The 14858-nt window shown below is 37.8% G+C and overlaps 1 protein-coding gene across 1 annotated transcript; it reads right to left on the bottom strand.

Annotated features, from left to right (window-relative positions):
* Positions 1–738: 738 nt before the first annotated feature.
* Positions 739–14346, bottom strand: ik (IK cytokine). The gene is made up of 20 exons (XM_028466326.1): positions 14136–14346; positions 12225–12291; positions 10952–11044; positions 9269–9328; positions 9022–9189; positions 8828–8942; positions 6572–6642; positions 6445–6491; positions 6211–6374; positions 5984–6092; positions 5872–5917; positions 4769–4904; positions 4578–4596; positions 4378–4462; positions 4187–4270; positions 3010–3067; positions 1926–2014; positions 1074–1182; positions 971–1005; positions 739–889 (listed from the first exon to the last, which is right to left on the bottom strand). Exons 1-20 carry the CDS (start codon positions 14143–14145, stop codon positions 862–864), a joined length of 1593 nt encoding a protein of 530 aa, XP_028322127.1. The 5' UTR covers positions 14146–14346; the 3' UTR covers positions 739–861.
* Between the last annotated feature and the right edge of the window lie 512 nt (positions 14347–14858).

The following is a 14858-nucleotide window of genomic DNA, read 5'->3' as shown; positions in this document are numbered from 1 at the left end:
CCGCTCACATCAGCTCCATATATGGCATTAAACTATTTATATTTAAAACTGCGTATTATGTAGAAGCCAATAGTTCTGTTTCACTGCAAACATCTCCGTCTCCTCTTAAAGCAGGACGAGATGTGGGAATTATATCCTCCCTCACGCTTTAGCAGGCACCATATTGGTGACAGATGATGATGATCATCATTTCTGAATACAGGAATATAAGGAGTTAATAAAACCAGGCTTTCCACACATACAAATCTGGCGTTAATATGAGGAGAAAGAGAGAGAGAAATATGTGTCCGATCCTCACACTGCAGTAATCTGATCAAATCTACATGTGACATTGTTTATCAGGAGTTTCAAAATAAAAGGGAGTTTAATAATTCTCATGGATTTCAATGACATTTACAAGTGTTGTAAAAACTCCATGCTCCGGGATTTGTAGACAGCCCAAACAAACGACATCACCGCCTCCTTTCCATCAGACCTCCTCCACTGACAGACTATGACCATAGATAATCAAAACTATAGAAATAAATCTATTCAGGAGACACTAAATACTGTTTCTTTCCACTTATTTACAAAATGAGATTCTTTAAAATGTGTGTTATCACTCATTCATTCCATCATTATAGTGGTTTTTTCTGAGAGAAATGTGGTCGTCGGACAAAGGGGGAACTTGAACCAAACAAGTTTGAGAACCACTGATCTAAACTATTCACTGACGTGTCACAGATTCAAGCTCAGAAGTCAAACCTCGAGCAGAAGTTTTATTGTTCATCAAGAATCACAAAACATAAACAAACATTGTAGTCACATGACCTTTGAGCCACATGATGAATTAACGGACTCACACTGAGTCCACAGTGTGGTTTAGTATTTTGGTCGTTTGACGTCAACCCTGAAAAACAGAAGAACAAACAAAGAGTTAAAAACCTGCTGAGTCAGCACGAGCACACACACAGAGAACAGAGGACGTTACCCGTCAGCCTCCATCCTCTTCCTCTTCTCGATGATCTGAAACAGAGACAGAAGTTACTCACACTGTGTGTGTGTGTGTGTGTGTGTGTGCGTGTGTCTCTCACAGCGCTGATCTTCTTCCACTGACGGTCCAGTTCTGCCTTCTCATTGGTTTCTTTAAATCGACGAGTCTTTCTGCCCTCAGACATTTTGATGCCATACTGGAAAGCAGCTCTGCACACAAAGTAATGGATTACAAGTACTCACGTTACTGTAATCACGTGCTTTTATGGGTACTTGTATATTTTTTAAATCAGTCATTTTACTTGTACTTAATTACATTTTAAAAGATGTAAAGTAATTCATTACATTTCTACACCAAAATGTGTCTCAGTAAATTATTATTATATATTTTTCAAACTCTTTATTTCAACTTTAAGGAACATACAGGTACACAAGTACAGCTTGATGGTATGATTATGCATTTTAAATGTTGGCATTGCACTCATAGTACTCAGATACAAAAACTAGTTCAAATAAAATAAAAACGGATACACAGTATATATATATATCTTCACATACATACACTCAAACATACATACACACATAAAAGTTAATAAAGTAGTATAAAAAAGGTTGCTAAATTAAATAGAAAATGTTTACATTTTCTATCAATAGAATATTTGTGGAAAATAAATGAAGTTTCTTCCTTTATAAGTTTCTACATGAGATGTTTACTGTACGCAAAGGAACCGTGACAAGATTTATAACCAACGCTAAACATTGGGGGTGAAAGTAACTAGTAACTTTTACTTTGAGTACTATTTAATTCAGAATCAGAAATACTTTATTTATCCAAGAGGAAAATTACTTATGTTACAGATGCTCAGGAAATATTACAACACACACACACGCATGCACGCACACACACACACACACACACACACACACACACACACTCACACACACACACTTACTTGGGTAGAGCCTCCTTGTTGTTCATGTAATCAGAGTACTCCTCCTGAGTGTCAAAGTCCCAGCGGCCTAAAGGACCCTTCTTATTACCCTACGAACACACACACACGCGCACAGGGAGGTAGAGAGTGTCAGTCAGCGGCACAGAATGAGATTTGTAGGATGAGAAGCTGTGCATGCTGGGAAGTGTAGTTGATGATATGATATACTGTTTTATTTCAAACAAATGCAATATTACAAAAAACAATATTACAATTAACAAAAAATTTGATGCAGATGGCTTCCCTCCAGAAAAAACCAAAACAAAACAATTACATAGTCCCGCCCCTTTTCCTACATCACAGTAACAACTAATCAATGTTCAGCATCCTGTTTTCCAGCCATTGCTGCTGTTTAAAAATTTGTTTTGTCATATCTTTATACGATTTTGATTACAGTAAATACACAAAAACAACTATATTACACACTTTCAAAATTGTCATACAACGTAAAGACATTTTCTTTCAAATTTCTTGATATCTGAACACGCTTTCATTTCCAATAATAAACTGTTCCACAACCTTATTCCACATACTGTTATATAAAAGCTTTTCCTTGTTGTACGCACACTCACAGACCTAAAATTTATTTTATTTCTCAATGTGTATAAACCCCCTTCCCTCTCAATAAAGAGCTTTTGAATGTTTTCAGGTAATAATTTATTATTGTTATATTTGTAAATAGTGTACATTTATATATATATATATAGTGTATAGTTAGTATAAATGACGACTGTAAATACATGTAATATAAATGTTCATTTATTAACGCCGACATGTGACTGCCTTGTTCAATCAAGCACACTATAAAAACAGTTGTGCCTAATGCTGCACTCATGTCTGATGAAGGGTGTTTTTTGGTGTAAATTAATTAAAATTGGGAGCTAATCAAGCAGCTGTGCAGACTTTTTTCATTGCATCTTTGGACTTTTTGATCCAACACACTGCTTTCAAAGGGATGTGCGTGATTTTTTGATTGTGAATAATTTATTCTTGGCCTAAAAGACAACTTGAAGAGTTTGAAAAACAACAAAACCAATGAAATTACCTGATCCATCTTGCTGTAGTCTGCTTCCTCATCACTGTCCACTGCCAGGTCATCCATCCTAAACACACACATACAAATGACATTTAAGCTCAAATTAAAAATAAATACAAAAAGAAAATCCCAGCCCTAAATATTTAACATAAAACAAGACACTTTTTGTTACGACAGGCAGAAAACTAATCATTTGTCTTCATGAAGTAGTCGAGCATCATTAAAAAATGTGCTAGCATAATGGATGAGTAAAAACTGAGCACTGTGGCTATGAGCACTGGCTGATGTGATTCCCATTGTATCTCCTACACGTCACCATGAAGCAGCTTTAGCTGTGGAATAAAGATCTGAGTTTTCATTGAATTTACATTCCCTCATTAGGTCAAAATAAAGCGACTCCTTCCATGAAAACATTTGAAGCGAAACACTCTGCTTTACAGCAACATTTTTAAAGTCAGCGCTGTGGAAACATCTCACTTTTATTGTCGAGTCTAATGAGAAGGAAGAGAAAACTGTGAATAAAATAGAGTGTCTGTAAACATTGTATCACCTATTTAAATGGAAACACTTCCAACTATGACTTCACATCTGTGGCACCATCGCCCAGGGACATCATTGTCTCTAAATAACCACCAGGTAACACCGTCAACCAAAAAGCAACATTCCCTCCCAGTGCCTTCATCACACATACAGTACTTCATTTGTTCAGAGAAACACAAAAAAAAGTGATCTGCAGCCGTTTTTGGTGGTTGGAGATGTTAATGTTACAAAATAAATGGACAGTTTAAGTTTAATGAACTACAGGTCAATTTATTGAAAGTAAAAAAAAAAGTATTTTATTTTTGAATTAATATTTCGCTAGTTTGTATATGGGCTGTGTCCTTTAGAAGTCTTATTTTATTTTACATGTATTTTATTAAGTTTAGTTTATATTATATCATACAATACACAATAATGTGTATGTTTTTTCTTTTTGCTGTGAAATAAAACTTTCTCTTAATCCCTTGCTGTTCTTCAAAGTTTACTGAAAACATTAAACACTGGAAACACTTTAACGGGCCGCGCCATCAGAACCAAACCAAACCGTGACCAAAAAACCGAGGTACGTATTCAACGTGGGCTGACTGTGTTGTTGCATCCCGAGTGTGAACGTACGTAAGAGTTGTGTAGCAGTTGTGTTACTTACGTTGCAGGGTAACACTCTGCGTAAGAGTTTGAGCCTCCAAAGAAGTCTCCCAGTTGCTCTTTGCTGGACTCCCTCCTCTGACCAGTAAACACAGTTAAGGACCAACGAGGAAAACGTTCATAACAACAACAACAACAAGCTGCACTGAAGCCACGCCCTTTTATCTGGTGACCAATAGTGATAAAGGATATGGCTCCTGGCCCTGCCATTGGCTGTTGGCTGATCCTGCAAACTTCTCATTGATCATCTTAATCTGCTCTCTGACTGAACCTGGACCTACACACACACACACACACACTCTTTAAGGCTTCCTCACAGTTGTTGGTGTCAGGGACACGTGAGCAGCAGGACTGGGCCCCTTGAGGACGGCCGACGCTAAAAAAAGTCTTACCTGTTTCCACCTCCTTTATCTGTAAACAAACACACATCAGCTTCAGTTACACTAACACACAACAACAACACACACACACTCAGCTCCACTAAAGCATGGCTCTCCAACCCCCTATCTGTGGACTGGGACCAGTCCATGGACCACTAAAGGTTGGGGAGCGCTGCTGTTTGGTCACTTCCTGTGACTCTCACCTGTTCGTCCACTCGAGGCTTCTCAAAGTATGCTTGCTTTCGACTCTTTCCGTCCTCGTCTTTGTCTCTGTGTCGGTCCTTGTCTTTGGAAGGTTTGGATATTGATGGAACATAGTCTCCAATGTCCTCAAAAATACTGGAACACAGGACAGAGGGTCTTTGAGACAGTGGGACCAACAAAGAAGAAGACAGAGACACTGACAGAAATACAGGCTGTGTTGTAAATGTCAAACTAATGTACTATACACTACAAACTCAATAAGTACTGTAATAACTGTCTACTATCAGTATGATTAGGATGATGAGCGTTTCAACTGAAGTATACTTCCAAGTTTCCCAAGATGCATCTGGAAAACTATTAGTGTTAAAAAACTAATGAAAGACAACAAGATATGCTTTTATTTTGAAAAGGGAATGTCTGATTTTTAGCTTGAAGCTGGTCCCAGTACCATTTTAAATTCCGCTCGCAATGCATCATGGGACGGTTGAGTATGTTGAGTACTAGTATACCCACTGTGCATTCTTAAAATGTCCCCATATAGCAGGGGTGTCAAACTAATTTTAATTCAGGGGCCAAATTCTGGAGCAGTTTAATCTCAAGTGGGCCACAGATTTTATGTGGGAAAAGAAGTAATTTCACCATTATTGTGCACTAGTTTACACTTGTATACATAAAATACAAATTATGTAAGAAACTGACAATACTAACGCAATAAGTGACAGATATCAGTCCCAACAGGACCATGAGAGGATTTTGTAAGAATTTTGAGTTTTTTCAACAGTTTAACATTAAAAATGACTGCAATCATGCGATATAAGCGTCAGGAAAATTCTGAGCCGGTGCAAATATTTCAATGTTTCATTTACACAATGATTAATGTTTTCTGTTATTTTTATTTTCTCCTGCGGGCCGAATTGCATGATCCAAGGGGCCAGATTTGGGCCCCGGGCCACAAGTTTGATACATGTCCCAATAAAGTATACATCCGGCTATTTCTAACGTACTCAATCTTTTCATACTATCTAATGTGAACGTCAGACTTAGTATGAGTAGTACATTTACAACAGAAAGACAAACAGTCTGAAACACACTCAGCACTGACCTCAGGTCGGCCTCAGGACCAGGCACTCTCTTTTCCTCCAGTTTACCTGAAACACAGAGCAATCAGTCATGGCTGAGCACAAGTGCATGCTGGAAGCACAGCTATGTCTTACCTCTGTCCTTCTTCTTCATCTTCTTATGACGCGTTCCCTGTCTCAGGTAAGACAGGATCTGAGTCAACTTAGAGATCACAATGTCGTTGGTGGTCAGAGTCGTCTGTGCCTGAGAGGACAAAACAGAGTCAGAAAAAAACAGACACAACTTTAGCCCAGTTTCTGGTTGCTGACCAACACTAACTAGTCCCTGAGGGCCATGTGACCTCAGGTGGGCGGGGACTCACCTCCATACTGGGACAGTCGGCCTTGCTGCGTATCAGTGTGGTGGGAATGTCAGTGTCAGTGAACTCATCGTCCAGGTCCACCACGTATGCCATGCGACCAGGAAGGAAGAGCTCGTTCCGTTCCATGATCCCGGAGCGGAAAGCCGTGCGGTAAATGGACCTGCCTGAGGGTGGGGCCAAAGGTGAATGAGTGGGAGGGGCTAACGGTAAAAGGTGTGAGTGTCTCCAACTTACCGAGACGAGTCTTAAACTCGATTTTTTCTTCTGGCTCTACGTCCTTCCTATAAACACACACACAGACAGACACACACTGTTAGCATTGCTGTGATTCTGTTTGTCCATCATCCATTTGTGTCCATACTTTGTCTCCTTCTGCACTTTTTCCATCAAGTCCTCCTCCTCCTTCTCCTTACTGGTGATCTCGGCTCTCACCTGATGGACAGAACGACAGGTTAGTGTGTGATTGGGTGAGCGTAGGGGTGTGTGATCTGACAATATTCAATCATGAAGGATTGAAATATGACGATGATCTGCCAAATCACGTTGATCGTAGTACTGTCTATAGTGGCCATACCAGCCTGTCATTGCCCCATCTCGTTAGATCTCTGAAGCTAAGCAGGTTAGTAGGTGGATGGGAGACCACTGAGAATTCCAGGTGCCACAGTGGGGGACAGTCGGTATCTGGTATCTGTCCTTGTGTCCTTGGGCAAGGCACTTCACCCACATTGCCTAGTATGAATGTAGTGTGAGTGAGTGTTGGTGGTGGTCGGAGGGACCGATGGCGCACTATGGCAGACTTGCTTCTATCAGTCTGCCCCACGGCAGCTGTGGCTACAATAGTAGCTTCCCATCACTAAGTGTGGAGTGAAAGAATAATGCTAAAAGCATAATAATAAAAGCGCTTTGAGTGTCTATGATAAAGCGCGATATAATGCATTATTATTATTAGTAATAGTAATGTTGTGCGATATGGAGAAAATATTATATCGCGATATAGGTAGATTTGTATCCCAATAACGACATATATACCTCAATATAGTATTTCTGCCTTAAAATTACATAAAATGAACGGAAAATTGCTATTCCTCATATATTGTATTATATATAAAGATAAACTTAAAAAAAGTCTCAAAATAAATGGTTCTTCTCCTTTAAGAATCTTCTTAAATAATAAAATGTCCGAATTATAGCTCTTAAAAAACTTAAACAACATCTTAGGGTAAATCAGTCCTGCACTCATTTGAACTAAATTGTAATTAGTAGTTTTTATATTGTGTTTTGTATTACTTTATACTGTACGTTGTATTACTTGTGTGACATGCCTTGGGATTACAGATGTAAATAAGCAGTTTTGCTATAATCTGGAACATTTACAATTTGTGTACAACTTGTATATGATTGTTCATTGATGTGTGTTGTCCCAATCAAATAAATAAATACATTTAAAAAACAAAAATTCTCAATGAAGGAATATTCATGACTCTGCGACTGCTACATTCACATACTGTTGTCACATGTTCTGATTTGTAAATGTGTATGTGGACGTGCCACCAGGGGGCGCAAAAACCAACTATAATGGCCACTGTTATCTTTTACCTGTTGTGAATTCTACTCTATCAAATATCATATATAATAGTAGAGGCATGTTTGAGTCCTATTCTTTAAAAGTCCTTCGAGAGCAGCACAAAATAAATTAACACTTCCATTTGCAAGACACGTTTGCCGCCATTTCTATTGTGCTTGGAAAAGTCAATATTGGCTGTCGTGACACAATTTGTAACCAGACTAATTGATGATTCCAGTCAATCTGGGCGAAAAAAGCAGCGTTTCACAGAGTGGGACCAAAACCACACATTAAATTAGCGATCTAAACCATAGAGTGTCAAATCGTACGGTAGATGTTTTTATATGGCACTACAATATATATCGTTATATGGCAAAGCATTAGTCTGTAGTACACATTTTATCCCTTGCGGTGTCTTGTCTGTGCGCTCAGACACAGCACATCCAAAGGTTTTTTTTCACTGCAAATCACACCATTTGCTCGTCAGGCTCACATTAGCACTACAGATACAATAAATATTCAGAGAAGAAGTAAGATCTGCTATAAATTAATCACATTTAGTGACATTTTTCTCCATGACCCATTATTGTTTTTCTTGTAAAAGAATGTATTGTAAAAAAATTAGTTTATATCGCCATTTAGAGGAAATATATAAATATGAATACTGGTCACCCAGGCCTTATGTAACCAAAGCAGTAATGTTTTATCTTGTAAAGGATATGATTGTTAAAACTGTGTGAAATGAGGCTTTGAAAACATTGCTTAAAGTAGGATTTAATTAATATGAGTGTTAGCTCAAAAACAAATGGAAATCACTAGACTGATATGGTGCCTTGTTATGTAGCAAGTGTTGCTAATGCTAATGCATTTTATCCCTTTTTTCCCCATTTAGGGCGATGATTTTAAGTAGGTGAATTGGTTTGTTTTACTGGTAAATAACTTGAAAAGTCTAAATGAACTCAATGAAATGATAAAATAGTTAGGAAACATTGTGATATGAATTTTTCCCATATCGCCCACCCCTGGGTGAGCGTGTGATGTGTGACCTCTGACCTTTTGCAGCAAAGCAAAGTCCAGCCCTTTCACTAAATGCGTGTGCTCCATGTCTCCACCCAAGAACTTGGACTCCTGGATGAGCTGTCGTCGTTTCTCAGCAGCCGATTTGTCCCTGAAGACAGACAGAGAGGCGTGTGTTACCATGGAAACAGTGTGTCCTACTGTGTCTCTGCAGTAACAAAACCACTCACGCCTCAGCAGTGGGACCAACGGCCCTGTAGTTGGCCGTGGTGCTGATCAGCTCCGTCTCCTCATAGTCTTTGTTTACTCCGTCTCGACGTTCCCGTGCTCGATCCCGGTACTTCTCGGCCAGCTCCCGCTCACGCTCCATTTCCTGTTGACGCAACTTTGCGTAGTAACTGTGAGAAGAAAAAAACACATTAAAAGACCACAAGACACATAGGGATTAAAGGTCGGCCTGAGACTCCACCACTTCACCTCTTCTTCTTTCTCCGTCTAGCTGCTGGATCCTCATCTTCATTGTAGTCCCTCGGCATTCTGGGAAAACACAGCAGAGTTAAAGGAGAACCTCAAAGTTCCTCACGCTGACTTAGCCATTATAAAGCGCTGACATCATTCTTGAACCATTTCTTTATGACATTGGCATATGTGTGGGATCTTTGTCCTGTAGGGACTCCAAGTTTGACATTTGAAACAAGGATCATGATTGGTTGGACTTTGACGAGGTTTCATGTAAGGCTGCAACAACAAATTAATAAAATCGATAAAAAACGACGATCAAAAGTGTTGGCAATGAATTTCATTATCAATTCATTATGTTGAGGGATTTATGTCACTGACCATAACGCAGAGCCGTTTGCTTCACCTGCAGAGCTTTGTGTGTGCGCACGCAGTGTTTGTGTGTGTCTGTGTGTGTGCGCAGATTACTGTATGTAATTGAATAGTAATTGAGTTCAGATAATTGACTTTGTGATTGTCATAAAAATTTTATTAAAAATTAAATGTATTTAAAACTCAAAACTAGTAAACCATGTTACAATTCTATAGCCTACACCTAAGTAGTTAACAATTACTAAAATATGTTTCATATCAAACTATCAGTTCTCAAACTTATTTGGCTCAAGTCCCCCTTTTCTTTTATTTCTGAATCCAAGTGCCCCCCTTGTCCAGGTTAGGGTTATTTAAAAACAACTATAGATCATAATGGTAGAATGAACGAGTGATAACACACATTTTAAAGAATCTCATTTTGTAAATAAGTGAAATAAACAATTATTACTGCAGTGGTTCTCAACCTTTTTTGGATCTTAACATCAAAAATTTCATGCGACCTCAAAGACATTTTTTACAATTAGTTTTTGATCATGTTTGAGCTCAAATATAGTTTATTGCATTTTAGTTGAACTAGATTTACAAAGTGCAAGTATAAAAATACAGTTGTTTAAGATTGTGTGTTGTTTAAAAAAAAAAGAGAAGAAGAATTCAAAAAAACTATTAATTTTTCTGAAATTTCAGGCGACCCTAAATGGGGTCCCGACCGCAAGGTTGAAAAACTCTGATTTTGTGGCTCCTGAATAGATTTATTTCTATAGTTTTTATAATTTTTGGTCATTTCACGCCTGGGGTGGGACCAAGACTGACACTTTATTTGTTAAATTTCCACACACACTCTCTCAAGTACCCCCTGTAGTGCCATCACGTACACCTAGGGGTGCACGTACCCCCATTTGAGAAACACTGCTTTAGAGCATCAAATTCGGATCGCTCGAGAAACTAAAAATGATAGAAAAAACATGAAACATTTGGCAAATCACTAATTCATTCAGTTGTAAATATCTCAGTACCTCAAAATACAAAAAATAAATTAAAATCCACAATATTTGCAGAGCTCAATTTTCCACTTCTTATATCACATGATGGCAGTCATTTTTAATCTCAAATTGTTGAAATAACTCAATTCTTTTACAAAATCTGGCAGATTTTCCTTAAATTATTTCACAAAATTTCCCCCAAATTCCCAAAATCAGGGTAATTTAAGTGAAGATCCTGCAGGGACTGATACACACATATTTTATCATTTATATATTATTTGTAGGTAGAAGTTCATTTGTAGGACATATATGTAGTATGAAGCATGTGTCAGATATGCTGACCACTTACTCATGGTGCCTGGATTTTGAGGGCGGGGCTGTGGTGGGCGTCGCCCGAGGAGTCATCAGCAACTTCCTGAAGTCATCATTGGTCAGTTTTGATCTGAGAAAGCAGAAAACAGTGTGTTTGCGTGTAACGAACATTCATGCGTTCACACAGTCACTAGCTGGGTACCATTGCTGTTTTTCACAAAATAAAAGTGATATTTCTAAAGTTTCGACAAAGTATAATTGTTCTTTGAACGTGTTTCCATCTTGTTTTGGAGCCTGGTAACTCCTGTGAAATCTCATCCCACGAGACTTCTCTGCTGGAAGACGGACGCTTAGAACCTCCTTATAACTCTCTGTATTCCTTTGTTGTTTCACGTCTAATATAGCACAAATAATTTGTAAATATAATGCTCCCGGCCTCCTCTTCACACTAATCATGTGGATATTAATCGATATGAATAGGTATTTAGATACAAACGTGTGCAATGCGAGTGTATCGATTCATTCAGTTTGCATCGGTACAAATTACGGGTGAAATCGAGATGAATCGGTCACTGCGTGCCTGCATCGATATGACCCATCGTTGCATCGATTTTTTCATCCATCCATTTTCTGACCCGCTTGTTCCTGTTTCCAGGGTCGCAGGGTGATTTTTTCACATTTTATTTTGTTCTATCCTGTGTTTCTGAGGCACAGTAAATACACCATCACTGCTTCGCATTTTGTTTTTTCCGCATATATGCGCATATACAATCTCAGTACAATGCGCACTCATAACATGACAACAGGAAGCACATTTCTACCACAACACTGAAGTCAGTGAGAGCAGCAGCTATAGATAAGATTTATAACGCACATAAAAAAATTCAAATCAGGCGTAGAAAGATGGTAAATTTGACCAGAAGCAGGTATTTGTAAAGAATGCCGTGCTGTTAAACCTTACACAAACTGAGGGGCTCGGTCATATCCATACAGCCGCCGCCACCAAAATACATAAAGTGGATGCATAGTAGTAGTAGAGATTATAAGCAAAATGTGTACTTTTTGCTAAATTTGCTGCTTACAAAGCATACAATAAATCCTCTGTCTCTAGTACCATACTGAATTGCAGCTTATATTTTCTATTGAAATTTTTGGGATAATTTCTTTGCATCATGTTGAATCGCATTGTGCAGAATTTAATCGCCATCAATCAGGAACAGGGGTTTCGTATCGCCAGAGTTTCTCATGTGTTTCCATTGCGCTTTTGCGACACATTTCAAAATCAAAACGTGTGTGTGTGTGAGACTCACTGAGCTGCAGCTCGATGATCAGTCACTTCATGACCTTCAGGAGCCAAAGGGTTGGAGTAACTCTCAGCTGGAAGAAGAAGAAGAAGCAGAAGAAGAAAGGTGAGATGGAGGAATGATAAGCTGTAAATCATGTGATCAAATCATTTCAAAGTTGAATCATTATCATTTAAACATTGTGCTGGTTGTAGTTGCTAACTGTCCATCAGTTTCCTAATGTCCCTGAACATCTCTTCAAAGGACTGATCTATGCCGGCGTTATAATATCTACGCAAGGAAATGGGGCAGATATTCTCAAATTATTCACTTTTTGCTGGTAAATACTGAAATTTAGCACCTGTTTGTTTTATGCTATGAATGTTACTGTGGGTTCTTAACCTTGGTGTCAGGACCTCATTTGGGGTCACAACACACTGGGAGGGGGTCACCGGATGCCTTCAAGAAACTGAATTTCTTTTTTTTTTTTTACAATTTGAACCCATTTTTGCTTAATTTTACCCTTTTTCTGCAACTACACCAAACTTGCCATATTTTAACCCATTTTCATCCTCCTTTTTTGCCATATTGTTGCTCCTATTAATGCATTTTTGATACAATACTCCCATTTCTGACACTTCTCCATCTAATTGCAATGCTTTTTCTGCACATTTTGTCCACTTTCAGCACTTATAAACCCTTTCCACAACTTTTCCACCTAATGTTGCATATGTTGACTCATTATTGTCACTTTTAACCTCTTTTCAACATACTCCATGCTTATTTTTGCTAATTTAACCATATTCGTGATTTGTCATGCTCATTATTTGCCAGTTTAAACTAAATGTTCCTACTTTTGAAATTAGAATATCCCCCAAAATTTCTGCCATTTATAAGCCAATATTGACACGTTAAATTCTTTTTACCACTTTTTCTGTCTATTTTTGGCCACTCTAATTTGCAACTTTTAAACAGTTTCTGTGGTTTTTAAAATCCCATTTCATCATCTTTCATTTTGGGTCACTTTTAACCCATTTTATTTATGATTAAAACAAGGATTTACATCTTTAAGATGACTATATTATGGTGCAAATAATAATAAACTTCCTGGATAACAGTGGATATTATTCAGATGAATAAATAAATATGATTATCACAAATTCATAGAATAATGGACCATCATTTTCCTGACTATGTGGATGGACCCCAAAAATCCCCCTCATAGATGGCCTTGTCTCCACATGACTGTTTTAAATTATTATTATTATTATTATAATAATAATAATAATAATAATAATAATAATAATAATAATAATAATAATAATAATAATAATAATAATAATTTATTTTACTGCTTCTGGGAAAAGAAAATGCATGTTTATGAGCACCAATCTAATTCAGTGGGTACGAAGTGAATTTGTCAATCGCAAAACAGATCATTAGATTAATCAGATAAAAAATAAAAATGTATTAATTAATCCACGTGAAGTGGTAATATCAAATTGAACACAGCCGATCTTGATAACCCCTTAATAACATGTATTACGGGGATAATAATCGTTAACTATCTTACATTAATATTATCATTTAATAATTTAGTTAAATCACAGTGACAGAAGACTGTTTTAATTAAAAACAGGTAAATAGGTGAATAATAACTCTTAGCATCGCCGCATCACTGAGGCCTTTGGAGGCCGCGGCCCACAGTAGCTTTTCAAGCCGACCTAGGGTGAAGGGACAACGGGATGGATAGAGCTGAGATACCGGCTCTGTTTTCAGGGTTTCCAAATCCAAACACTGCTGACAATATCTATATATTGAATGTATTTTTTGCTGTACAACATTCGTGTTATTATGAAATATAACCTGTAAATCAGTCTCACTTTCAACGTGTTTTAACCTTAAGAAGCTAACAGCTAACAGCTAACAAACACTTACTCTCAGGCATTTTGGAGGTTGAACGAGCTTTAAACCCGTTGAATCAGACACCGAAGCTCCAGTGGGTGCTGTAAACTAGTTTACAGACGATCTCGGCTTTAAAGTCTCCTTGTTTCCTGTTTTTTCTGTTGATTGTTTGTTTGTCTCTTCTTCTTCTTCTTCTTGTTGTTTTAATGGTCACCGGCAGGCTACACACTGGAAGAAGCGTAATGCTGCCCTCTTCTGTTGAATAGAATCACTCCACTTTAGATTCTCGAATAGAGGTTGTTGAGAGAAGGCGAAAATATCGAATTTATTGTTATCACTGTACGCCCGAGGTTTGAAAGTCCTTTAAATAACATTCCCCTTTCATCTTTCCCCTTTCATCTTTCGAAGTACTGGACACAGTAAACATTGGCTTGGTGACCATAGGAACGGTTGTCACGCACAGGATCGTGAACAAAATCCTCAAAAATGGAAACATTTGGACATAGAACAGTGTTTCCTAAACGTTATTTATTAGTGTCTGCAGACTCGTTCTTTCTGTGTCTCGTCCATTATTACCCTTGAATTTTAGCCTTTTTATTCATTTATTTCTGATATTTTGCTAATTCACCTTTTGGTGTATTATATCAATCAATCAATCAATCAATCAATCAATCAATCAATCAATCAATCTTTATTTGTATAGCGCCAAATCATAACCAATGGTATCTCAAGACACTTTACAGTAGAGCAGTCTTA

Source organism: Gouania willdenowi, chromosome 14 (assembly GCF_900634775.1).
Source record: "Gouania willdenowi chromosome 14, fGouWil2.1, whole genome shotgun sequence".
Taxonomy (NCBI): domain Eukaryota; kingdom Metazoa; phylum Chordata; class Actinopteri; order Blenniiformes; family Gobiesocidae; genus Gouania; species Gouania willdenowi.
The sequence above is the reverse complement of the archived record's forward strand: the minus strand, read 5'-3'. Positions and strand labels throughout refer to the sequence as shown.

What these genes read in the sequence shown, in the direction of transcription:
- ik (XM_028466326.1), bottom strand. An exon ending in AGACGGAGAAAGAAGAAGAG is followed by an intron (nt 9,190 to 9,268) that starts GTGAAGTGGTGG and finishes TTCTTCTCACAG; the next exon opens with TTACTACGCAAAGTTGCGTC. An exon ending in CCGACTGTCCCAGTATGGAG is followed by an intron (nt 6,093 to 6,210) that starts GTGAGTCCCCGC and finishes TTGTCCTCTCAG; the next exon opens with GCACAGACGACTCTGACCAC.